Source organism: Saccopteryx leptura, chromosome 13 (genome assembly GCF_036850995.1).
Source record: "Saccopteryx leptura isolate mSacLep1 chromosome 13, mSacLep1_pri_phased_curated, whole genome shotgun sequence".
Lineage (NCBI taxonomy): Eukaryota > Metazoa > Chordata > Mammalia > Chiroptera > Emballonuridae > Saccopteryx > Saccopteryx leptura.
The window spans coordinates 29,562,340-29,589,201 of record NC_089515.1 but is presented as its reverse complement, the minus strand read 5'-3'; the positions used below and the strand labels follow the sequence as shown (position 1 = coordinate 29,589,201).

Sequence of the window (26,862 nt, the reverse complement as noted above, 5' to 3'; positions counted from 1 at the left end):
TTTGCACTTTAATAAAGCAATTTTCATGTGGGACACTGAATTTTCCTTCCCTAAATGAGCACCAGCCGGCGTGGAGGCAGCTCAGAGTCAGTTGCAAACAACTAGCTGAAAGGAAGGAGGTGTGTGTGGGTGGGGGTACCCTCCACGCCTGGGGGCCTGGGGCGGGCTGGCCACTGAGGGAGCCCCTAATGAAGGCCGGCGGGGCCAAGTAGGTTATTGGCGCTTGTTTTCATTTTCTGGGTTTCTGTGAGCTGCCTCAGCCCTCTGCTTGTTAGGAAAGAAAGAGACGGGGTGTGGGTGGGCAGGAGTTGCATGGGGCAGCCAGGGGGCAGCAGGGGCGCTCAACAACGGCTGAGAGTGGAAACGCTCTGTGAGCCTGGCCGCCGGCTGCACCAGCAGGAGCAGGGAGAGGCCAAGGCAGGGTGGGAAGAGGAGGAGGAACAGGGGCCACACTGAGCAGGGGTGGCTGAGGTGGGTCAGCAGGGACAGATCTGAAGCTGAGAGCGCTTTGCACGACAGCCAAGGCCAGGGGGCCCTCTGGGAAACCCCTGGAGAGTGAAACCTCCAGTGAGGTCCCTGAATTTTTATGGTATGACTCCACACAGGGGAGACCCCCAGAGTCAGGAGTGCAGTGAGGGTCTGTCTGAGAAGCTCGGTCTTCTAACCACGGCTCAGTGCTGGCCGAGCCAGGCCTGCAGCCATCGCAGAGATGAGCCTGAGTTGAGGGTGTGCTGGGGGCGGGGCACATGTGTATCCACAGGCATGTTCCCACAGCACGCCTGGCTGTGAGGCCAGAGCCAGAGGAGGCGGGGGTGACCCATGGAGGGAGGGAGGAAGCAGGGTCAGCTGGGGTGAGCCGGAGCGAGTGCTGGAGAGGAGGTCCTGCAGCCTCTCCCTTAGAGACCGCTGCCATCCTCACAGCTGCACAGCTCAAGCCGCCATCTACTCAGTAAGTAATTCGGACTTTACGCAGGACTGTCTTCCATTCATGTTCTGGACATGCCCCCTCTCACCCCAAACACCACAAAACAAGCTGCTCAGGATTGGAAACCACCGAATTGTCCATCAATAGGGGACTTGCTAGCTAAATTATGAATGCTGCCGCACAATGAAATACTGTGCAGCAAAAAAATAAAAGATAGAGCTGCCACATGGTCCAGAAATTCCACTTCCGGGTATTCAGCCCAAGACCCCAAAAACACGTAGTAGAAAAGATATATGCACCCCTATGTTCATTGTGCATTATTTACAATAGCCAAGAGATGGATGCAAACTAGCTGTCTGTCAATGGTGATGAAGACAGCTGAATGGATAAAGAAGATGTGGTATATATACACACACACACACACACACACACACACACACACACACAATGAAATATTATTCAGCAATAAAAAAAGAATGAAAATTTGCTATTTGCAACAGCATGGATGGACCTAGAGGGTATTATGCTAAGTGCAATAAGTCACACAGCGAATGACAAATACCTGGTACCCCTGCTAGTGGCCCCTGGGCTCCTTCTAAGCCCTGCCCTGCACAGCAAAGCCTGGCTTTGGCTTGTCCAGCTCTCCAGACCCGCTCTGTTCCCCCTGCCCTCTCGGCCTGGCTCTGGGTGCCCCAACAGTGTGGCCCTGGCCTCCCTGCCCAGGCGCTGCTCCCACCAGACCATGCCCATTTTACGGACACACTGAGCACCCTCATCTCTGGGCATTTGTTCAAGCCAGTACAGCCCCTGGAATGCTCTCCTCAGTCTCCCATCCACACTTTCCCAACTCCTACTATCCTTCTAGACCTAGTTCTGGGCCCACTTTCTTGGGAACTTCCCAGAGCAGAACTAATGTCTCCCTCGGTCCGCTCCCAGGCGCTGGGCCAGGGTGACGGACGTCCGAGTCTGCCCTGCACAGAGTTCCTGTGTCCGCCGGCCTCTCTCAGTGGGCTGTGAGCCTGGAGGGCAGGGAGCGCTTCTGCTGTGTCTGACCTGTCCCTTCCCCACGTCTCTCTGTCTCTGGGTCCCTCCAGGCCCCGTCTCCGTCCATCTCCACCCCGTTCCTTCTCCTCAAGCTTCCCTCCCATCCAGCCTTTCCCAACGGCCCCCTCTCTTCCAGCTCCTGCGCTGGTCCCTCCATCAGGAAGGCCTGTGCTGTGCTGGATCCATGAACAAGATCCTCCGGAATAGGAGCGTCTTGGAGCTGTAGGGGCGGAGTCTGCCTGCCCCTCACCGTGTCTCAGGCCGCTAGCCCTGCTGCCTGCGGAGCTGCCTCGGGGAGTCGCACTGCCAAGGCCAAGGCTGACCCGAGGGGCCCGTCTCTGGGGGCAGCCTTCCGCCAGCGCCTCTCTGGGAGTGGATCCTGGCAATAGAGAGGAGTGTGCAGGGGGACCCATGGAGCAGTCCGAGCCAGAGTTCAGACCCAGAACAAGTCTCATGTCTTACAAAAGACAAGGACAGGCCGTCAGGAGGGGCTCCCAGCTAGGTGCACTGTCCACATCCTGAGCACGGGAGGCAGACAGCTGAAGAGGCTCGGAGGCTCTCAGGCCCCACGATCCCACCAACGACCGGGCCGAGGAGGCCCAGTGGAGAGAAGGTCTGTTCTCTTGGAAGGGCAGATGCTGGCCAGGTAAGAGACCCAATAACACCCATAATACGTCTTAAAATAGCAGAGGCAGTCCATGGATGTGGGGAGGAAGAACTAGCCTCTGTCCTGGCCTCATTACTGATGTGCTATGTGAGTCTCAATTCCCTTATTTGTACAATGGGGTGACGGTTGATGTCCATCCAGACACCTGGATGAACATCCCGCCTATGGTACCATGGCAGCCACCATGGTACTTGGACGACCTCACTTGGGTCATCTGGTAACTGAGGGGGCAGCAATGTCCAAGGAGAAAGAGGAAGAGCAGGAGGACCTTGGCTGGCTCCACATAGAACAGCTGCCGGAGGTCAAACATCATGTCACAGTGGTCGAGAATTTGGAAGCAGTGTCCAAAACGTCAGGGCCCAGATTCAGCCCACCCTACTGTCTGAAGCTGTGATTTGGGGCAGGTTGTTTAATCTCAGCCTCAGTTTCCTGTCCTGTGAACTGGTGTTTATGGCTCCTCATGTTGTAGTGAGAAATGAATAAAGTGTTTTATGAAAGCACTTAGCCCAGTGCCCAGCACATACTAAGTGCTCGATTCATGTCGGCTACTGCTCTATGACGATGTATTTAAAAGTCATCCGGTACTTTTATGGCCAGCATAACAAATGGCTGCCTTCAAAGTGATAAACGCTCCGATAACCAGCAAACCCATCCAGGGTGGACTAGCCCAAGGACACCTTCAAATAACCCAGCCTTGGGTCCCCTAAATATTTATGCTTATTTTTCAGATTGCATAAAAATTATGTGTTTCCTCTAAAAATCAGAAAACACACACACACACACACACATAAAAAAGAAATGGAAGAAAAAAAATCACCTAGTAAGGCAGGTCTGGATTTGAATCCCATCCCTGCCATTTCCCTATGATAGGATCTTGGTTGAACAGGTTTCTTAATTGTTTTAGCCTCAGTTTTCCCACTTGTAAAATGGGGATAAATAATGCCCATCTCACAGGGTAGTCGTGAGGATAGCGCAAATAGGAAGAGCGAAGGGCCACTGTGCCTAGGATAAGAGTTACCATACTAGTTTATCCACTCAGCAGAATCATTATTCACACTTTTTGCAATTTTCTTTCAGTTTTTTCTATAGACATATGCTGTGTGAATAATCTTAACATATACATATATATTTATTAATTTGAGGGCATACTGTCTATTCTTTTTATTGTTAATGTTATACCACCTCACGAGGTGTTAACACACGGGGGAAGGTGTCTGATTTTGAACCTCGCTGTATTTGATTCAAACGATTTCTTAACCATTGTGTTTCTGTAAAGACATTCTTGGATCCCTCCCCACCCCCAGTGTACCTCAACATCTTTTTCCATTATTGCCCTTCCTCCTGAAGAAGGCCTTTTTAGAATTTTCTTTTCCTAAGTCCATCCCTTAATGCATTTCTTTAAAAATGTTTTACTTTGAAATAATTACAGAGTCACACACAGGAAGTTGCAAAGACAGTACAGAGAGACCCTGTGTACTTTTCATCTGGTTTCCCCCAATGGTTACATCTTCCGGAACTGTAGCACAAGGTCAAATCCAGGAAATGGATGTTGGTACAAGGTGTGTGGGTAGCTCTATGTCATTTTATCACATGTGCAGATTTGAGTAACTATAACCACAGTCAAGATACAGAAGCATTTCATAACCACCAAGATGTCCCTTGGGCCAGCCCCTTCTAGTCCCACACACCTCTCTCCCTTCCACCATTTCTACTCCCCAGCAACCGCTGATCTATGTTCAATCCCTACAATTTTGTCATCTTAAGAATGTTATATAAATGGAATCAACAGTATGTGACTTTCTGAGATTGGCCTCCCCCCCCCCCCCACTCACCATAATGCCCTTGAGAGCTATCCAAGTTGTTTTGTGTGTCAATAGTTCATTCCTTTTTATAGCTGAGTAATAGTCCATGGTGTGGATAGACCACAGTTTGCTGAACCGTTAACTTATTGAAGGGCATCTAGGTTGTTTCCAGTTTGGCTATTACAGATAAAACTGCTATGAACAATCTTGTATAGATATTTTCTGTGGACATAAGTTTCCATTCATCTGGGATAAATCCCCAGGAGTGCAATTGCTGGGTCTGATAGCAGTTGTGTGTTTAGGTTTTTGTTTTTAAAAGAACTGCCAAAGTATTTTCCAGAATAGCTGTACCATTTTACATGCCTTCCAGCAATGTATGAGTTCCAGTTTCTCTGCATCCTTGCCACTGTTTGCTGTGGTCACCAGGGGTTCGGTGAGACACTTTAATCACCGAGCCAACTCTCAAGAGGCCAGGGAAATAGCTGGGTTGGATGAGTTTGGTGCAGGCCGGTGTTTGAAGAACAAGGCCACAGCCTGGAAAAATGGAGAATCAAATACTTTGACCCCAAGGCGAACAATTTGACAGAGACGCTGGGGTGGGGACCCTATAAAGGGCGGTGCACTAGAACCTGCCTCCTGAGTGCAGGCCCACGTCAGAGCAGGGTTGCCTCCACTAGCCGGTCTGCCATCACCATGGCAACAATGTGGTACCCAGGAGGTGCTCGAGCTGAGTCCTGCATCACTCAGCATGAATGATTCAAGATGCAGTTTCAGGACCCACTGTCCTGTCGAAAGCTCATTGCCCACCCTCTCCCCGGCCCTGACTCACCCAAACCAAAGTGTGCCACAGGCTCCATCTCGCACAGGTAGCCCGAGCCTCCGTCGATGATCCTCAGGTGGGCCCCGCTCTTCTTGGTGTAGAGCACGACCTTCGCTCCCCTGGCGAAAGCCCCAAACCGGGTCCGAGGCACCACTCGAAGCCAGTTATTGCTGAAGCCCTGTAGGGAGGGAAGGCTGGGCATCAATCAGCAGGGTGGGCAGAGGTGGGCAGAGAGGGAGAAAGGGGAAGAGAAGAAGAGGGGCAGAGGGAAAAGAGAGGAGGAAGCTGACAGGGAAGGTGAGTGAAACTTCAGAATGGCTGAAGTTTGGAAAGAGAAACACTGGAAAAGAGGAGGGACACCAACAGACTCAGAACAGTGTTTAGAGAGGTGCCCACGGGAGGCCGAGGGACAGAGGGCTTCTCCAGGGAGGCGGCCCTTCTGGGAGGTTTACTGTGCTGCTGGGAATCTCTTTCCATTTCCTGGCACGAACCGTGGGCTCCTCCGCCCTCACCCACCCTGGGCCCAGGGAGCGCACCAGGCTGGGCTTCTGAGCCCCGAGGTCCTGCACACCTGATTCCCCCGGAAGACGGACAGTGGCTGAGCCATGGATTCTCCGTGCGACAAGATGAGGTCCAGCATGCCGTCTCCGTCGAAGTCTGTCACCACGCCCCCTGCAACAACGCAGATTTCGCTCTGGTCATTGGCCAGGAGACCCACAGGGGCGGGGCCTCCCGCCCAGCGCCAAGTCCACAGCCCTGCGTGGGCGAGGCGTGGGGAAGGACACGGAGGTTGGAAGCCCGGGTCCCCCGTTTCTAACAGCCACCTCATAATATGAATTCCCGGAAGAGGGTTCCCTTTCCTTCCCCGGGACTCTGCATGGGCATGGTGGGTGCTAGTTATTCAGGCCATGAGGATTTCTTTCTCATATATACCCTTTTTAGATTTGTAGTTTTTGTCGCTTTATCAAATATTTGCGTATACGCAGTTTCCTTTTGGCCTCACTACACCTTAAAGAGATTAGCCCTATTTTATGGATGTGAAGAACAAGACCCAGATGAACTAACTTTTCCAGGAACACCATCGAGGCAATGGCAGGACTAGGTCTGGGAACTCCTAATCCAGTGCTCTCTCTGATACCAGGTTGAACGCCCAAAGGGGAGGGGTTAGACTTCAGGACCCCCCAGCCTCTCCTTTCTAGTCCCACCCAGCAAGCCATGACCAGAGAAACTACTGCCCACCAATTCCGAGCCCCACCCCCGGCTGCCCTGGGACTGGCAGAATGGACCATCCCCTCCTCTGCTTCCTGCCGGGGCCCTTTCAGGGGCTCCTCCGTTGCCACTCTCGCCCTGCCCTAGGGTCTCAGCCCTCAGCTTAGGAGGTGCCCTATGGTGGAACTGGCTGACCCATTCTTCCCGCCCTCGCCCCCGGGTATGGGCGGGCTGAGCCCTTAGGTGCCCTCACCTGTGCCCCGGCCCTCAGGCTCCAAGGCATCACCAGGATTGAGCTCCTCAATGAGGGGGTCACCGTGTTCCCTGCGGATGACACTGTAGGAGAAGACATGCCATTCACAGATGGGTGACTAGCTGGCGAGGGCCTCTCGGGCACCTGGACCTAGAGGGCTATTTGTTTATTTCAGGCTGTCCCTTGGGCGCCCCCGGATCCCACTGAGCATGGGCTGGACCTGCAGCCTACTGAGCCACTCTGTCCACAGACCCTGTCTCCGCCCTGCCTGTTCTCGTCTTGTGTTTTTTTCATTTCTCTTGGTAAACATTGATTTTTCCTTTCCTAATGGATGAATTATAGACGGTCTGGGAAAGGGCAGTTGATGGATGGAGAATGGGCAAGGACCCAGCTACCTTCAAATGGCCTTCACTTTCCTTCCACTGGCCCTAGGTTTCCATGTTCTGGGTGGGACCCAGGGTTCAAACTCCACTCAAATGCCACCTCCCCCGAGTTCTCCAACTGCCCTGCTGGAGGCAATGCCTTCCTGCTCTGCCCTTATCACTTTCTACCTTGTGTCAAAAGCTCTGTATGAATGTGTCTTATCTCCCCAGTTAGACTGCGAGCTCTTTGCAGGCCGGGCCCATGTTTTATTCATCTTTGCATCTACCACAGCATCTAACATAGAGCCTGGCTCTCAGAGGGCTCCAAGCACACATCTGTGGGACATGTGGGTGAGTTCCAGAGGCAAAGGGAGGAAAAGGGTCCTTTGGGTTGCAGGGGTTCTGTCTATTTTGAACACTGAATCACAGTAATATTTGCTCCAGAAAAGGCCACTGTGAAAGTCCTATTCTTTCTCCATGCTGACTGCTGCTGCCAGCCATGAGCTTTCCTCTCTAATTCTTCTCACTCATGACATTTTTCCAGTTTTGGGGTGCCCTGTCCTCGGTGTGTGAGCAATGCTGGGGGAAAACAGAGGGCCAGGGCCATCTGTGTCACCCCCCTCCCCATGCACACATATGGTAAGTGACTGTTGTTGTTTGCCCAGATCACAGAGTCACTAGAAAGCTGTGGTGTGGCCAATGCTCTCAGAAGGGGACTGGGGTCCCCTGAGCTGGAACCTATGGGGGCTGGATGGCAGAGAGTGTTGGCAAAACTGCAGGGTGTTGACGGACCCTGAGAGATGTCCTCTGTCCACACAGGGCATCTGTGCTGAGCACAGCCACATGTGCAGTCTGGGAAGTGGGCAGCGTGCCCGGCCTCCCTTGGCCGTGTGCACACCTGCTGGAGGTATGTATGCCTCAGCCTGCTGATACCCACAGTCCTTTTGAGCACTTGGGTCCTGCACACTCTGCCACAGCTGGGCAGAGAAACCCTTTGGTTCAGGTGACAAGGCAGTTAAGGGTTTTCCTAAGGAGAAAACCAAGCAGTTCCACTGCACTTATGTATCCGCTGAGCATGTTCTTCTGCAGCCACTTGTGTGTGCCGGGCACTGCGTGGGGGCCTGAGACTAAGGTGTGCATCGGGAAGGTAGGGGGAGCTCAGGACACGTGATGACGGGGAGTCTCAGGCAGAGTTCTGAAGGCTGACAGGGAGAAGTGCGACTGAGGGGAGGGCAGAACTGGGCAAGCTCATCCAGATTTGGGGAACCAGGGCAGGCTTCCTGGAGGAAGGGCTAACTCAGCTGAGACAAGCATCCTGAGTGAGTACAGGTCACTCAGATGAAGGAGTGAGGCAGAGGGTGTAGACACCATGAGGGGCCAGGCCTGGCACAGCTCAGAACTGGAAGAAACGGGGGTGCCTGGTGCTTGGTTGTAAATGGGGAAGTGGAGAGCGTGGAGGCTGGGGCAAACTGGTAGGCGTGGAGTGTGTCAAAGAGAAGGCTTTAAAAAGGTTTCAAGTGGAAGAAGGGTGCAGCCAGATTTGCATTTTCAACTGCTTGCTGGGCAGGACTAGACATAAGGAGAGGGCTGGAGGTGGGTACAGGAATCCCCTGGAGAGCGCAGGGGTGGCATAGGGTAGAGAGATAAGGAGGTCAGAGGCACTTTTAGATGGATAAGTGCTGTGACCAAGCATGTCCCAGTTGATGCCTGTTATCTTTCCATTATTAATAGGGTCCCATCACACTCTCACTAAGCATCCAGTTTGGATGGTGCATTCCCTGGTCAATCTAAGCATCACTATAGGACTTGCAGACTTGAGCACAGGGAAGCTTTGCCTCTCCAGTACCTCCTACAAGGAGCCCACCATGTTCCATTCAGCGACAGAGACAGGTGGGGGCTAAACTTTCAGAGTTGGCAGCTGGAAGGGGTGCTTAGTTGCCTGCTGAAGACCCAGCCATCTGCCACAGGGACTTGGGGCACAGCCATGTACCTGGGAAGTGGCTTCCACTGCAGCTGCATAAAAGCAAACACACTAACTCATGGGGCAACTGCATGATGACACTGTCTAAGGACAGCCCTGTGCCAGCCAGCCCTTGGGGTGGCCCAGAGGAAGGCCAGGAGGTTTGACGGGGCTAGGCAGGCAGGCAGGTAGACAGGGGTGGTGTCTGGGTTTTTGGGCCACAGAGATGAGAGCACTATGCTCTTTGGTGATCAGGGGCCCTGGCAAGTGACACTTTATTAGCCAGAGAAGGAAAGCAGTGTCTCTGCTAACAAGCAATTGATCTTCTGCAATTAATCTGGAAGTTGTGAATAAGCTTTTTGCAAGGCTCCTAATTAGTAAATCTGGTGCCTTCGGGGGGTGATTCCATTCAGTCAGGATTGATGCTTTGTTAATAATTATAGTTTAAACACACTTAGTCACAGTTCTCACCTTTTATTAATAGTTGGGGCCCTCCTGGAGGAGGGGATGGGGAGCCCAGCTGGTGTTCTGGCCCAGTTCCTGAACCCAAGGCCCCTGGCCCACCCTATCCTCTCCACCTGGTCCTGAGCCCCATTAGCATGTCAGGAACAGGGCCATCTCAATGCCACATGGATTCTGAGGTTTGTTACCCAACTTTATGTGGTTCTTAAACTTTATGCCTGGTGCTTCATGCACTTGTTTAAAGTAGAGGTTCCTGGGCTTTACCTCCTGAGATTCTGTTCAGGAGATCAAGGCGGCCCTGGGACTCCACTTTACGTAAGCACTGGGTGGTTCTGATGCCAACCACTTCCGAACTCCCCCAGACAAGTGTTGCCTCCCAGTTCTTCCTCCCCAGATATGATGCCCAGATGTTTGCAGATTTCTTCCACTCAGCTTCTCCTTTTTACTTGCCTACCATTCATTGTCTTGTCCAGCATTTCCCAAAGGGTGTCTTGCAGAGCACCAATCCCAAGAGAAAAATCTTGGAAAAAAGTGTGGCCAAATCTATTTGGAATATTTCATCCACCTTTTGGAAACTAAAAAATACCTATGGTTAAATGCTCTGAGGAGTCCTGCAGCCAATAAACTGGCCTGTATTTGCTTGACCCCGGTGTGCCTAGACAGATTCGACTCTGGAACCGCTGTGTGTGGCAGTGGAGACTTCTATCCTGTGGAGCTTGGCTTCTGGGGCACACTTCCAGCCATATCCTCTGCCCCTGGTACCCCAATATCAGGAGGCCCGCCTCCTGCCCAGAATTCACCCTCTGTCCCTGCAGCCTCTCGCTCCCCCTCCGTCCTCCCCTCCTCTCTGTTCCTCTATCAGGGTCCCTTCTTCCACCTCAGCCCTTGGAACTCCCCTTTGGGGTCCTACACCTTCCTCCCTGCCCCTCGGCTGTCAGGGAGGAAGGGCGAGTGGTCACGAGCCAAGCGGAAGCGTCTACCGGAAGAGGCGGTTGGCGGAGGAGCTTCGGTGGGCAAAGTTGTTGAAGAAGATCTCCAGCTCCTGGTCATTGTCCAAGTCGGCGGCGATGACTGTGCGAACAGGGGAGGGCATGGAGAACTTGGGTGAGGCGATGTCCTGGGAGGAGAGAGGGCTGCAGGTCAGCAGACAGACAGGTGGGAGCGTAGGAGTGGGTAAGGCGCTGAGTCCCCGTGCGCGCGCCCGTGTGTGTGCGCGCGCGTGTGTATGTGTGTGTGTGTGTGTGTGTGTGTGTGTGTGTGTGTGTGTGTGGTCAGCAAAGATAACACAGCTCAACCTAACGCCTCCTCTCTCACCTCCCAGCAAGGGACCTGGAGGGTTGCATTTAGGACCACAGAAACTTCAGGCTGCTTGTAGAAAAAGGAGGTAAGAGGGACGGTCCCCATTCACACATGTGAAGCACGCGGCTGTTCCCAACTGGGATCAGATGTAGGCCTCCCATCCCTCACTGGAGGAAGCACAGACATTAGCATCCCCATTTCACAGGTGAGGTAACTGAGTCCCGGAGAGGAAGGAGAATTGCCCATAGTCATAGCTAGTGAGTAGGGCCATGGCCAAGGCTTCTGATTCCAGATGCTGGATAGACCCTTCCGAGTACACATCCTGACTCCGTCTTAGTGAGAGTCAGAGCCGGGTGGATGCAGGAAAGGGCTGTGCATTTGAATAATAGGTTTCTCTGCTGATGAGCTATGTGATCTCAGGCAAGTCACTGAACCCCTCGGATCCCACTTTCTTCATCAGAAACACGGGAATAGTAATAGCAGCCCAGGTTGTGAGGCTGCATGTGACATGCACGAGACAGTTCACCGGCAGTCTGGCCTGGCCCATGCTCCAGCCTCATGGAAGGTGGCAGAGGCCTCTTTGCAAATGTTTTTGCTGCCTCTGTTATCCTTACATTGTTTTGATTTTTTTAAAATGACATTTGTGGCCCTGGCCAGTTGGCTCAGCGGTGGAGCGTCGGCCTGGCGTGCAGGAGTCCCAGGTTCGATTCCTGGCCAGGGCACACAGGAGAAGTGCCCATCTGCTTCTCCACCCCTCCCCCTCTCCTTCCTCTCTATCTCTCTCTTCCCTTCCTGCAGCCGAGGCTCCATTGGAGCAAAGATGGCCCGGGCACTGAGGACAGCTCTGTGGCCTCTGCCTCAGGTGCTAGAATGGCTCTGGATGCAACAGAGCGACGCCCCAGAGGAGCAGAGCATCGCCCCCTGGTGGGCGTGCCGGGTGGATCCCGGTCGGGCACATGCGGGAGTCTGTCTGACTGCCTTCCCGTTTCCAGTTTTGGAAAAATGAAAAAAAAAAAAAGAATTTAAAATGACATTTGCTTTGGGGGGCTGCATAGATAGATGGTTGTCCAGGGCCCAGGGGAGACCCCAGACCCATGACAGTCCAGCTGGGACCCTGAGGTCCCAAAGTATGAACAGGGGTCTCAGTGGACCTGGCAAAGGGTTCCAGGTGTGGGACTTGCCTTTGAAACAGGAGAGCTGTGTAGGGTGACCTTTAGACCCTGGGAGCCTGTCTAAACCCCAGGGCCCATGTGGAGAGGGCTGGGAAGGGCACAGTGGTGTTTCTGGGGGTGTCCCTCTGCCCCTCGGCCTGGCCCTGCCCCTGGGCCTTGAACTGCAGGCCCTGTCCATTGGCTGCAGGAATAAGCTCGCCTGGGACAGCTGGTGAGCTGCCCGTTCTGGGGAGGCTGAGGAGGGAGGTTGACCTATCAGCTCAGGAATGAGACTCATTAAGAGGCTGTCCAACTGGCCACAGAGGGCTAAGTAGGGCCTTTCGGGCTGGGGAACAAAGAGGCCTCAGGACCTCTAACTCGTTATTATTCTATTGATCCTGTAAAAATGGAAACCTGCATAGCCCCCGTGGGGCTGCCCCACTGGATGCCTGAGCTTCCAAGATAATGTATGTAAAGCGCTTAGCGCAGTTCCTGGCACATGGAGGGCACTTGATAAATAGGGCGTCTATTATTGTTATTGCTCCTGTGAGCTCTGGGCAGGAGCCATCGGGAGGGTTAGCAGGGCTCCTCACCCCCGGCACACTGACCCTGGGGCTGGGCCATCCTCTGCGGTGGAGCTGTCCTGCGCATTGTAGGGCGTTGAGCAGCACCCCTGGCCTCACCACACTGGATGTCAGTAGCACCCTCTTTCCCATTTGTGACAATCAAGAAGACATTGTTCAGTGTCCGGCTGGGGGCAGAACTGCTGCTGCTTGAGAACTTGGGTTAGAACAAAAAGCTGGATAAAGATGAAAATCATCCATGATCCCAGGACCTGTGGCCCTGGCTCAGGGCATACCTCCTCCCCACCCAGGGAGCCTGCCTTCAGGCCCCTGCAGGACAGCACAGCTGAGTGCCCCCAGGCAGTGCCTGTGGGGCAGGTGGTTGTACCCAGACACAAGGTTCCTGGAGACTTCCCTGGAACCATCAAACCTCAGGCAAACCTGGACCTCTCTTACTCCCTTGGGTTTTTTTTGTATTTTTTCTGAAGCTGGAAATGGGGAGAGACAGTCAGACAGACTCCCGCATGCGCCCGACCGGGATCCACCTGGCACGCCCACCAGGGGGCGATGCTCTGCCCCTCCAGGGCATCGCTGTGCCGCGACCAGAGCCACTCTAGCGCCTGGGGCAGAGGCCAAGGAGCCATCCCCAGCACCTGGGCCATCTTTGCTCCAATGGAGCCTCGGCTGCGGGAGGGGAAGAGAGAGACAGAGAGGAAGGAGAGGGGGAGGGGTGGAGAAGCAAATGGGCGCTTCTCCTATGTGCCCTGGCCGGGAATCGAACCCGGGTCCCCCGCACACCAGGCTGATGCTCTACCGCTGAGCCAACCGGCCAGGGCCCCTTGGGGGTTTTTGAAAGACCCAGGGGCTCCAGCACAGTCCCACCTCCCTGAGGTCAGCTTCAACCATTCACTGCCCTCCTTCGCCTTTCTTGAGAAAGCCCCAAACTCAGGCTCCTCAGGCTGGTGGCCCCTCCGTTACTGTCACCAAACAGCCCCTTTGAAGAATTATTGGCATCACAGTCTATTGACAGCTCAAGAGGGGACAGAGAGGGTTTTGCCCACCCTCTGCCATTTGTCCTTAGGGGCAGCTGTTGTATCTCTGTGACCTCAATCTTCCCTACACCTGCATTCGCGGTGGTGCCCTTGGCCCGAACCTCAATTTGCAAAGCTCGGCCCGGCTACAGATCAGGTTTTCCAGAAGTCACCAGGTAAAACGCCCCATCCAGAGAATAAAGTGCCCCTCACAGAACCTTCTTTGCTCTACCCACCTTGTGGGAGGCTGTTGTCCTCCTCGGCCACATGTTATCTTCCCTGTGGCTCCCCACCCCACCCCCGCACTCTGCAAAGCCACAGTCCTTCTCAGCCTGGTGGGAGGGCAGAGACCGGGGCTGCAGTCCTAGGACCTGCCAGGGCCACTCACAGTGCTGGTGGCCCAAGTGAGGATGGTGGGAGGGAAAGGCCCCTTCTTACCCGAAAGCGGACCTTCCCGTGGGCGCTCATCTGCAGATAGAGGCGGTGGGGACCATTCCAGTTGCCGTAGACGATGTCCACTTTGCCGTCACGGTTGAAGTCTGCCAGGGCGACACCTCGCCCATGCTGGTGGGGGTCGTCCACACCTGGGAGGAGAGGCAGGAGCGCTCAGGGCCACGCCCCTTTTATTCCTCAGCACTGGCCACCCATGTTCCTTTCATTCCTCAAACGAACCAAGCTCTTTCTAGCTTCTGGGCCTTTGCTCAAGCTGCTCTCTCCTCCTGGAATGCTCTTTTCCTGGGTCTTAGTTCCCTAGCTCCTTATTTTGCTTCTGCTTTAGCCACAATGTCACCGCCTCAGGGAAGCCTTCCCTGACCACTCCCATGAAAGCATCCCCTCCCACTCACCCTACTATTCACACCAACAGCCCCCCATTCTCTTCCTTCATCGTGCAGATCATGTGCATAATTACATTCCTTGGGGGTTTACTTGTTTAGGGTTGGTTTTTCTACGAGACCTTAGGCTCCGTGAAGTCAGAGACTGTCTTCTTATTCACCTGTGTTCACACAGTATCTATCTCAGTGCCTGTGGTGACTTAGCAGCTTTCAGTAAATACTTACTGAATAAATAAAGAGACATAAATAATTTACCAGAAGGCAACTGGGGACGCTGGTGACAGCAGAGGAAATAACGCACCGTGACAGAGAAACCCACAGAGTGCCTTGTGAGATCTGGGAAGGGAAGCTGGTGTGTCCAATGTCAGTTGCTTGTGCTGTCCCTGCATCTGCTAGTGGTCAGTGGCACTGAGCTAGTCCTGGGGGAGGATGGAGGGTGGCTTTGCCCAAAGGGGTGGTCTGACCTCTCGGCTGCCCAAGGCAGACACATTCCCTGGGCCAAGTGCAGAGCTGACAGGTAGTGGACGCAGCCCAGCCCCAAACACCCAGGCTGACTCTTTCAGGGGACAATTGCCGTTGGTCTTTAGGCTCTCAGAGCCACCAGGCGATGGGACAATAAAATGGGGAGTAGGGGGTCACAGACCCAACTGCAAACACAAGGATCCTGAGGATGGGAGCCAGGAGAAGGTGGGGTGACCCCAAGGACCCTGGAGGCTGAGCATCCCCTTGGAGAAGAGAAGGAGCTGAAGGATGGGGTGGGGGTGGGGGAGGGGAAGCAGTGAGACCCAGGCTTTGCCATGACATGGGGGTGGCCTCCAGCCTCCAGGATTAATAACCCATTAATACTCTGCGAAGCTCCCCAGCCCTAATGTCGGTGGCCTTTTGTGTTGGCCCATTTCTCTCCTACCTAGGAGGCCCCTTGACAAGGAGCTGGTTCCTTTTCACGGGAATAACCGGTCCCGGGCTGCATTTCACAGCGACATCTGTTTGGGTGATGAATGCCCTCTTGACATGTCTTGTTAAACCCCTGCAATCATTCTGACTTTCAATTATGGGCCTCGCACCTTTCCTCTCTCCTCCCGCCTGATACCTTCTCCCACTCCAACTGGCTCGCTCACCTCTGCTTCCCTCTCTTTCACACCTTATCAAATCCTCTAGGTTCCTCTACTACCACCTTGCCTTCATCTTATGATTTTTCAGCAATGAGAAAATTTGCTGCCAGAGTAGATCGCTGTAGGAGGGGTGAGCTGGTGGGGAGGACTGGCCGGGGGCGGGGGGCTGCCTCTAACTTTGATTTTCCCTGGGAAGGAGGAGAGGGAGAGGCAGGATGAGGAGCCGACTGGCTGTGTGTGTGTGTGTGTGTGTGTGTGTGTGTGTGTGTGTGTAGGGGTATGTGTGTGTGTTCAAAATGGGAACTCTGAGCAGAAAGCTGGGGGAAGAGGTGCTCGTCTATCACAGAAAATGGACTGACACAGGCTCAGGGATCTGATGCTCCCGCCAGCACTAGCTGGAGCTTGTCAGACCTCTGATCTACGTCTCCAAGTCCCCGCTCACCTCTCCTTCCGGAGGCCAGCGCGCTCACCCCTAGGCCACCAAGAAGGAGGTGAAATCAAACCTTCCATTCATTAGCAAGGCAGGGGGAGCCTGGGCTGGGAGAAGTGGTTGAAGGGCAGACTGATTACATCCATCAGCTTTTATTGTGTCCATTCTGTCATTCAGCAAAATTTACTGGGTGACCACTGCATGCCAAGAATGAACAGTACACAGCCTAGTCCTGGTAGACACGGAGGGATTATTACAGCAATGTAAAAACCCGAGTAAGAGGTTCACGCAGGGCAGTGGGAACACAGGAAGGAGTGCCAGTCTCTGCCAGGCGACAGAGAGGGAGGCAGGAAAGGCTTTTCAGATAACACGGGAGCTGTGTGTTGAAGGGTAATAAGAAGTTCTGCAGATAAAGGTGGCAGTGGGAAGGTATTTGAAGTAGTGAGAACAGCAGGTGCAAAGGCCCTGAGGCAGATGAGGGAGGAGCACAAAGGGAGAAAGAGGAGCAGAGCTGGGAGCCTGGAACACTATTTTGAGTGGATTTGATCCTGTTTCTTATTATAGCTCTTTCTTTCTTCATCCGTTTCCCTTTCTAGAATGTCAGTGCCTGATGTGTGTGTGTGAAAGCGTGGGAGAGGGTGATCTTAGCTTCATTCAGGCCAGAAACCTCAGCTCTTAGCACCAGCTGGACAGTTGGCAGGAGCTCAATAAATGGTTATTGGATCGAATCGAATGCTTAAGATAAATGTGGGGAAGGGAAATAGAGAGAGGCACCTTGGAGGGGAAATTGATGCTGAGACTCCAGCAGGATTCAGAGGGACATGGGCGAATTCCAGCTGCTGGGAAATGGGTAATGGTCAGGAGTTCCAGGCCCCCTCTCCCCCACAGCAAACACCCCCTGTGGCCTGAGCCTTGGTGGGGAGTGTGCAGCTGCAGGTGACAAGCAGTGTTTCTCCGTGTGGGGCAGAGGATGACTCGCCCTGCTCTCTCTGAGGCCTGGGGATTGATGCCAGAGCGGGCAGTGCAGCCCAGAGTCCCCTGTGGGCTTGGGAACCGAGGGACCCGGCAGCGGCTACACTCACCAGCACTGGCAGCTGCGTCCACGAAGGTGCCATCGCCCTGGTTATGGAAGAGGAAGTTGGGCCCATTCTCGTTGTCACAGAAGATATCCGAGGCACTACTGCTGAGGATGGGGCCCACGCTGACTCCCCGGCCCCCTAGAGAAGGATGTTGACCCACGGTAAGTGGCAGAAGCCAGGACCCAGCTCCGTGTGGAGGACGTGGCTACTTCTGAGGCTTGCTAGTGGTGCCTCAGAAGAGCCTGGTGCTGGTGGAGGGGGTGGGTTCTGACCGTCCAGAGGCGTCCCTGAGCCTGGAGCTGGGCTGGAAGTCCCACAGATCTAAGTGGAGGGTGACCACACTGTGGCTGAGGCAAAGGAGGAGCAAGAGCACATCATTTTGTGCCAAAGGAATAATTCCATGAACCGAGAACACAGGAATGGCTGAATTACAAGAATCCCTAAACCTAGCTCTAACCACAAAGTGTGCTCAAGTCACAGACTTCTCTGTCAACCCTACCCACACCCCGAGTCACACATATTCTGCTCAGGACACGGGGTAAGTTCCTGTTCTAAGGACTTACAGGAATAGTTTCCAGCTCTAGGTACAAGGATGCTTCCCTTGCTTGGGTATAGTGAGTAACTGGGAACAACCTGCATGTCCATCAACAGCGACTGCCTGTTGGAGTACGTTACATCCATATGATGAAACCATTCGTAGCTACTAAAAAGACGGGGTAGACCCATATGTATTGACTTGGAGGAGTGCCCACGACATATTTTTAAGTAACAAGCAATTCGCCAAGTAATCATGTTGTGTGATCTTATATTTCTTAAAAGGAAAACACATGATATTTCTGAACATGTTTGTGCGAACTTGTTTTTGAGTTTGGGGAAAAGTGGGAAAGGCTACACCCTGAGCAGCCCTGGCTACTGGACGGGGTACAATTTGGGGAGGGCAGAAGAGACGGTAGTTGGCCCTTTTCGTGAATGTCTTCATATTGCTTAGCTTGTTCATACAAGAGTTGTTTCTTTAGTTTAAAAGGAAAAAAGCCAATGAAGCATATTTTCTAGAGAAAGAAAGAAAGAAAGAAAGAAAGAAAGAAAGAAAGAAAGAAAGCCAATCTACATTAGAGTCTGAAGTCTCCAAGATCAAATTTGGGCTACCTATGTCTGCAAGTCCCATCTTAAGACATCTTGAACAAGTCTGACCAAGCAGAGGTGCAGTGGATAGAGTGTCGGACTGGGATGCGGAGGACCCAGGTTCGAGACCCTGAGGTCGCCAGCTTGAGCACGGGCTCATCTGGTTTGAGCAAAGCTCACCAGCTTGGACCCAAGGTCGCTGGCTTGAGCAAGGGGTTACTTGATCTGCTGAAGGCCCGCAGTCAAGGCACATATGAAAGAGCAATCAATGAACTAAGGCGTCGCAACGAAAAACTGATGATTGATGCTTCTCATCTCTCTCTGCTCCTGTCTGTCTGTCCCTGTCTATCCCTCACTCTGACTTTCTCTCTGTCTCTGTAAAAGAGAAAAAAATAATAATAAAGAAAAGACATCTTGAACGAACCGCCACAGCCAGCGGGGTTCAAACAAAGCCCTGGGGGCCACACTCCCAAACATAGGCAATAACACGCAGAAGACAGCCTGACCAGGACCAGGACATGGATTTTAGCCCCAGCTTGACTTCTTTCAAGACCATGTGACATTGGGTGATTTGGGTTACCCTTTGTGCCTTAGTTCCCTCATCTGCAAAAGGGGGGAGAGTGTGAAGTGCTTTTGTCATTTCCAGGTTTTTGAGAGAATCAGGTGAATCCTTGACCCTCTCAAGAAAGGTCTTTGTGAATCCTGTCACCTCGCTCCTCAGAGTCAGGTCCATGGACCCGCGGCAGGGACCCCGCTGGGGAGCTTGTTAGCATGCAGGCTCAGGCCCGACCTGACCAGGCTTCCATTCCAGCGGGGCCGGCGTGGTCTCTGCGCAGGAAAGTCAGAGAAGGGCTGCAGTAAGGGCTGCTCAGTGCTGTAAATATAGCTACCAGAGCGCTCAAAAGAACTTGATTTATTTTTTCTTCTTTTAAATAAATGAGAGCTCAGGTTGATCCGAGTGATGCTAGGTCGGGCGCTCCCCTGCCTTCTGCGTATGGCAGAAGTTTCCACAAAGCGACTGTGCCAATTTGGAATGGAGGTGCTCTTGGTTCCCAGGCTCCTTCTGTCCTCTGAGAGATGCCCTTGTAGGAAATCCCTGGGCCTTTCTTGCAAATAAATGGAGCCTGCCCACCAGGGCCAGTGTTTGGGGACAGAGGGAAGGGACAGGGCAAACAGCATTGATGCTTTCATGGTGGGGCTCCTTGTCAACACATCCTGAGCCCCATGCCTCCCAGCTCCCTCCCAGGTAATCCAATTAGCTCTCAGAGAGCCAGAGCCTCATAAAATTGAAGCCGCTACATCCACAACGCTGCTGGGGAGCATTATCGGGCACGCGACATGGCTTTTCATTAGGAGAGCACAGCGCGGGTGGGAAGGTCTCAGCCACCTCTCCTCAAGCAGCGGGGAGGGCTGCTGGGCCGCAACCTGGGCACCGCTGCTGCCCGTTCAGAGAGGAGCTGCCGAGTGGCGGTTGGCAGCTGTCCCTGCCCTGGTCCTGCCAGACTCCAGCCCGGTAGCAGGCATCAGTGAGAAACCCCAGGCCTGGCCCGGGCCCCTGGAAGCGCCAGGCGGGACTCCGGGACTCGCCGCCGTGCAACTCCACCCTTTCTCCCCTGCTCCAGCATCCTCCAATTTCCTCTCTGCCTCTGGCTCCCAAGCTGTGACACATTCCCTTCATTTTCTACAAAGCAGGTTATTTCCCTCTTGGACAAATTTCTAAATCTTTCTAATTAACTAATTGGGTTGGGTTGAAGCCTTGCACCATTTGTAACCTGTAATTACTAGGAAATTGCCATGGTAACCACACTACTAATTAGTGACAATTTATTGCCATGGCAATCAGACCATAACAGAGATGTTACCCACAACTCCTTCTTGGCAAGTTTGCCGCACAGTTGGGGAGCAAGTGAGTTGACGGTTTGGGAGCTGGCCTCCTGGGCACTGGCCCCAGCGGCCTCAGCTAGAGGGGCCAAGCTGGGCTCCGAGGCAGCCAGGTGTCTGCACCCCTCACTGGGGAAACTCTCCTCCCAGGTGAATTCACCCTGCAAAGTCTTCCTTAAACCAATAAAATCCACCCACCCTAAGTGTAGCCTGACACAGCTACACTCAGAGGTACCTCACTCAGCAAGTACCTTTACCTGGGCCTTCCCCCTCGTCCCCGTCCCCCAGCCTTCCCCCGCCTGTGTCACACCCTCCCTGTCCTCCCCTTGCTAAGGCAACACACACCTTAGGGGGCTACCCAGGTCAAGGACATCTTTATTTGGCCTTGGATAATGATGTCCCAATAGGGAGTTAGACTCCACTTGACCATAATGAATTCTTATATACTTGAGGCAGGCACGTCCTCTTGGGGACAAGCAGTTCCCCGTCTGGGGCTGGAGAGGCAGCACTGGTGGTGGGAAAGACCTAGGGTCAAAGTTCAAGCTGTGTGACCCTGGGCATGTCGCCGGACTTTCTGGGCATCTGGTTTTCCTCACAAGAGAAAGACTGCTACGAATAATAACAGCTCTTTCTCTGGGCTGTCATAAATATTAAGTCAGCTGGTTTTTGGAAGGTACCTTGGAAAATGTCAGGTGCCACACAATCATTAGCTAGGACTATTTCCCACCTGCTGGGTGAGTAATATCTCTTCAAAAGCCTCCTGGTTCTGCTGTTGGGTGTGCAGGCTGCTCCCTGCCCATCCCTTGCGGAAGCTTTCTCCACCCACCAGGCTGGGTGGGACAGGTGGAGCAACAGGGAAAATGTGTCCCCAGGGCTCCCTCTCTCTTCTGTCACCTTCTGGTACCCCTTTCAATGATCTGCTCATTGGGCCCGAGCCCCATGGGGCAGCCTCATTTACTCTCAAGAACGTCACCCCTCAACCTCTGAGCCCTGCACTCGGGTGATGCCGACTCAAGTCCAATTTGGGTGCAGGTGACCCGTCTCTCAGACCTCACCTGGGCCAGTGCACAGGCACGTGAGGTGGTGGGGCAAGGAAGGGAAAGAGAGTGTGTGTTGCTGAATCACCCCAAACTGTGGACCCGAGGACCGAAAGACCAAGAGGCGGGGGATTCTCTGAGCTACGGAAAAGCCTCCAGGTTCTTCCCCGGCCCCTACAGCCTCTCTGGCCACGGGAACCTGGGAAGCGTGCCTTCCGGCCTTGGTCTGGCTCCCTGTGAAATGGGTGGGTGGGGAATCAGATCTCTGAGGCTCCTCAATGCATCCTCCAGGCCGGGCCACAGGATAAACGCGAGTGGGAGTGGAAGCCTGGGCCCATCTAGACTCAGCACAGTGAAGGCTGAGGCTCAGGTGAGGCCTGTCGGCCAAGGAACCTGGACCCGTGAGAGCAGTCTGCAGAGCTGGGTAGAGACATGGCGCTGGTGGATGCAGGTGGCGCTGGTGGATGCAGGTCCCGCAGGCCGCCCAGAACATCCATGATACTGTAAGAGTAGCAAAGACGCCAGAAGACGTGGGGGTGGAGGAACGGGCAGTGTGTGTGTGTGTGTGTTGGAGAAGGGGCGTGAGGGTAAGGGCAGGATGGTAACAGGGTCTCTCATTTTAAATCTCCTGAAAGTTCTAACCTCTAATAACGCTGTGTTGGTGCTAGTGTTGCTTCCCCTCCCCCCAGACCTCTGTGAGCGATGTGGTGCTGGGCAGGGCTCTGGACGAACCTATGGGTGTACAGGGTGTTGATCACACAGGCCATTCCCACTGTCCCCCCAGGCCTCCCTGCCCGTCCTGCAGGGTGCTCACGGGCAGGTGGGCAGGAGGACAGGCCCCAGCACTTGTCCGCTGGGTGGTACACCTCGGGCACCAGGTGGTTACAGGAGGGCAGTGATCCTCACCGCACGCCGCACGCAGGCAGGGAGGGGCTAGGAGGAGGCGCGCCTTCAGGAGAGAGGGCGGTACAGGAGCCGCAGGAATAGCTCCTCTGGCCACCTGCTGTCCAGTCTTGTACCAGATGTTGGACACCTTTCCTCTCACCTGACCACTTCCTAGGTGAGGAAACCGAGGCTCAGGGAGGCGTGGTGGCAGCCAGCAGGGGACAGGTCAAAGTTCAAACCCACGCCCGCATGCCCCAGGCCCGACTCTCCCCACAGTGCTCTCTCAGAGGTTTCTACTGAAGTTCCCTCTCAGCAGAGGAGCCGTCTGTACCTCTGGAGGCAGGGCCCAGAGCAGCCAGCCACAGCTTGACTTTTTAAAAATCTCTTTATTTTAGCTAAAGAATTTGTGTATCAAGGTTGAATCTGTATTGTAATAGCATATCTGTGTTTGTTTTGAAAGAAAAGTCATGTCCTTTTTTGTCAATCATCCAATGCATCTGATAGCCTGCGCACCTCAGGGCTCTGGGCGCCCCTGGCAGGGGTCCCGGGCCCTGGCTGAGGAGCCTGGCACTCCAGCCCGCCTGTCCTTGGCTGTCAGATCTGGCTGCACTCCCACTGCAAGGCCAGCGCCTGCCTGGGAAGCGGGGAGGCCCGGTGGCCCCCACTCGGCCACCCCGGTCGGTCACCTCCCCAGAGCAGGCTGGTGAGGGTCCGCCAGAAGGCCTCAGCTGGGCTTTCGGCATCTCTGTCTCCTCCAATAATGACTTCCTATAAATCAGGGCTGCCCTCCGCTTTGTTCTGCACTGCTCCCAGCCAACAGCAAAACTCCCCACCCAACATCATAAATCCACCTTCATTTTCTTTCCAAATTTTTTTTAAGGTTTCTTTAATCACCACCTTGCAGCCCAACAGATGCTCCCTTATAGGGTGAGGCCAAAATGCTGAGCTCCCGGGGAGGGGTGGAGTCCGAGGAGAGACAGGGTCAGAGAGGAGGGAAGAGATGATTCCAGCGGAGCCAGGGCCAAAGAGGCCCCGTTTGTGCCCAGCGCTGGAGGCCAGGCCTGGGGACACACAGAGAGTGCCCAGGGCGGGGGCTGGGCCTGCTTGCTTTGTGCTTCCCCCTGTGTCCAGCACGGTGCCCCTACACCCAGGAAATGCCCAACAGAGGGTCCTGGCATCTCTGTCAGACCTGGTGGGGCAGGGTCTGCACCTGGCACTCTGGCTCAACCCTGTCCTCTTTTTTTTTTTTTTTTTCTTTTCTTTCTGAAGCTGGAAACTGGGAGAGACAGTCAGACAGACTCCCGCATGCGCCCGACCGGGATCCACCCGGCACACCCACCAGGGGTGATGCTCTGCCCACCAGGGGGCGATGCTCTGCCGCGACCAGAGCCACTCTAGCGCCTGAGGCAGAGGCCAAGGAGCCATCCCCAGTGCCCAGGCCATCTTTGCTCCAATGGAGCCTTGGCTGCGGGAGGGGACGAGAGAGACAGAGAGGAAGGGGGGGGGGTGGAGAAGCAGATGGGCGCTTCTCCTATGTGCCCTGGCCGGGAATCGAACCCGGGTCCCCCGCATGCCAGGCCGACGCTCTACGGCTGAGCCAACCGGCCAGGGCTCCACCCTGTCCTCTTAACAGCTCTGCTAGAGAACAAGTGCAAGGTGCTCACAGGGGCTCAGGGACTTGCCCAAGGTCGCTGGGCCCCGGAGGCAGTGCAGACTGCTTGGTCCCCACCTTCCCCCTCTCTGGGTTCCTTCCATGCCAGGGCCTCTGCCATCAGGATTCCCATGAAGGGTAGTTCCCCACACTGTGCAGGCTCCCAGAGGCTGCGGGCAGCTGGCGAGGTCAGGACTTGGGATTCTCACTGAACCAGAGCCATGGGGGAGTGGCCTTCCCTCAGCTCAGCCGGGCTCAGCACCACTGGCTTTCCCAACACAGCCCTCCAGGGGCCCTGAGTCTCCCATGTCCCTCGAGAGCAGGCACGTTGGCCACTAGATGGCACTGTGACCCAGCAGAGCGGTGGCTGCTAGCGGAATTGACAGTCTTGGAGAGGAGGTTTCCCCTCCCCCTCCAGAGGAGCTGGACAGCCAGTGCGGGCAGCGCCATCACCTGGGCCCGCCTCTGGGGTTGCTGGGCACCTCAGGGCAGGCAGCTGCTTCAGCCATAAAAACTGGGGACCACAATGAAAGTCAGAGTGCCAGCCCCTGGGGCTGCATTCGGTGGGTGTGGGGCCTTCCTCCTTCAACAGCCCCTCCAGTCTTGGAGGCTGGAGCAGGACTCGCAATCTGGAGGTCATCAGAAAGGTCAGCTGGTTGTGGTGGCTTAGGCATCAGGGGATGGGGCTCTACCTGCTGGTTTCTCTACACCCTCCTGTGTGACCTTGGACAATCCTTTCCCTACCTGGACCTCCTTTTGTTCTTTTGCAAAATGGTCAGTTCTTTGAGGTTTGTCCAGCAGATTGATGTTGTGTGGCTTGGTTCTGAGGACCTGCGGCTCCCTGACTGCACATCTGGCCACGGTACCCTCCCTGCCTGCTCAGGGCCCTGCCCCTCACTGCCTGCTTCCTCACCCCTTCCCGGGGCTGTGGCACTGGCCCGGAGCTGAGCGCCGGCCACGTGTCAGAGCCTCCGCAGTCAGGCTCAACTCCAGGGCTGGTCCTTACATTTGGGGTCCATTCCTGGGACTCAGGGGGGTGCTCTGGGCTAGGTCAGCCAGATGTCCACAGGTTGTTAAGGAAATGACAAAGGGGGCTGCAGGGTAGAGTTGGGGGCTTGGCAGGCAGGGAAAGGGTGGGCTGACATCACAGTAACTCGGTGGGCCAAATAGGTTGTGTCAGCCAAATGGCTTTTGGAAGTCTGCAAAGCTGCTCTAACGTGTCCTCGGGGCCTGCCAGCTGCCCCGCCTGCCTGTGTGCTCCACAGAAGCTGCCGTTCCTTCCCGGAGCTGCCCTGCCCTTCCCACACAGCCTGGCACAGTTGGCTGGTGCTCCCACACCGACCTGTGCTCCTCAGCTGTCTCCTCTTGGTCCTCTTCTTCCCCCTTCCTGGGTCCTGCCAGCCCCTCTGCCAGCCGAGCCAGCGTGAACAATGTCCCCTTCATGCTCAAACCCAGCTACAACCTTCTGAATTCTTTCATTCTGTGTATAACCCTCTCTTCCAGACCCTGCCTCCCTTCCATCTCATCATTTTCAAGTGCGACACCTCCCTAGCCTCCTTCTGCCGCAGATCAAGGCACTTAATTGCCAAGCCAGCCCAGTGCACAGAACTGGGACCTCCTCAGAAAAACGGACTGTACACATCTAGGCTGAAGCCCCTGCATGTTCACTCCTTTCCCCAGGAAAACAGTTTGTTGCTGACACTCGGCCTTTCCGCTGTCCATTCACGTTTGGAGCTCTGGAAGGTTCTGATGGGTTTGAGCTGTGCGAGCTGTTTTATTGTCTAGTCATACGTTCCCACAAACTTTGTCAAGACAGGCCAACATCAATCTCCCCCTTTCACCAGGGTGGAAAGTTGGCTGGAGAAATGCACCATAAACTCAGGGAAGGCTATGACAACCCTTTCTGGGTAGGCCTTCGAGATTATGTCACCAGCCAGGTGTCTGGAGGCAGGCGGACAGCCCAAATGGCCCCTCAAGTGTCCTCCCGGCCTTAGGATTTGGATTCAGGCAGACCACCCCTTTGGAAGGCGGTAGTGCAGACTGGGGCGGACATATTAGGAAGGTCAACCCATGAGAGAATTTCTATGCCCACAGGGCAGATGCAGTGAGTGTGAGGGTGAAGTTCATGGGAGAAGCTCTTGGGCACGGCTCTGGCTTCCTGATTTTTGGCACCCAACACAGGAAACTGGGTTGCTCTGCCATCAGCAGTCTATTGGCAGATTATCAGAGTTTAGTCAGCAGCCGTGCTAGAATTAGAAAAACAGCCTTCCTTAGAAAGATCTCTCTGTCAGAGACTCTGACAATAGGTCCCCCATCCAGAAAGATGCGGGGGAAGCTTGCTTCCAAAGAAGTGCTGGAGAGGTTTTGGAAGAACACAATTCTTTGAGCTAAGTTATTCGAAACGGGACCCAGCTGAAGCTTAGGGATTTAGTTAGCACTCAATTTCTGGCTGCTTATGTGTAAGTAAATAATTTCATCTGCTGTTTGGCAATAAAGAATGCTTTAAATCTCAGTCTTTGTGACTTGTCAGTTTTCTCCTACAGAACCTGTTCACCCATCATTTGGGTCACAGCAGGAAATGGGTCTAGAGGTTCTAGAGACAGGATGACATTATGGTATTCACACCCTATATCTGATGTACTCCAAAGGGCCCCCTTAAGCCCACACCTGCCAGGTATCTATCTCATCAGCCCTTGGAGAGGCAATGTTGGTGGGTGATGGGGTAGGATAAGGGTTTCATCCTTCCCCCCAGGGACACCACCCCTGCAAGGCTTGCCCCCCAGCCCCAGCCCCCACCCCCTCCAGCTGGCAGCCTCCCATGGCGCCCTTCATACCTGTATACTTGCTGACCCCAGCCTCAGCAGCCACATCTCTGAGCGCCAGAATGCCCCGGGAGAGGTCACTGGCCTCGGGGTCCATTTCAATGAGGGCATCAGGGCCCACGTTACCATAGGCATAATTGGCGATGTAGATAGAGTAGCGTCCGGAGCCCTGAGGAGGAAGGGAAGGAGGGGCGGTGAGCAAGCCCGTCAGGACTTTTCCCTCTTTCACGGGCTTGGTTCTTCTCCTTGGGTCTGGTGTGCGCGGCCTTGCAGGCTGGGCACTGCGCAACTCCAGGGGTGCTTTTCACAGAGGCTACGAAGTGCACGACGGCCCCTGGAGTCCCACAGAAAAAGCCCTCCTTCTCTTTCTTTCCTGCTCCAGAAGAACACATCCCTCACTCTCCCCCACAACCACCTTTTTATAGACAATTTTCTAATGTGCCTCCCTCTAGCTGAGCTCTC

At 54.4% G+C, this 26,862-nt stretch overlaps 1 protein-coding gene across 2 annotated transcripts in view; it reads right to left on the bottom strand.

Annotated features, from left to right (window-relative positions):
• Positions 1–26,862, bottom strand: part of CRTAC1 (cartilage acidic protein 1) — a 145,863-nt gene that overhangs the window by 11,678 nt on the left and 107,323 nt on the right. For both annotated transcript variants that reach the window (XM_066355250.1, XM_066355249.1), the window contains exons 5-11: positions 26,413–26,569; positions 17,006–17,140; positions 13,987–14,132; positions 10,485–10,621; positions 6,721–6,803; positions 5,830–5,930; positions 5,268–5,436 (exon numbers count right to left, since the gene is read on the bottom strand). In XM_066355250.1, coding sequence (XP_066211347.1) covers positions 5,268–5,436; positions 5,830–5,930; positions 6,721–6,803; positions 10,485–10,621; positions 13,987–14,132; positions 17,006–17,140; positions 26,413–26,569 — 928 coding nt within the window. The remainder of the gene's footprint in view (positions 1–5,267; positions 5,437–5,829; positions 5,931–6,720; positions 6,804–10,484; positions 10,622–13,986; positions 14,133–17,005; positions 17,141–26,412; positions 26,570–26,862) is intronic.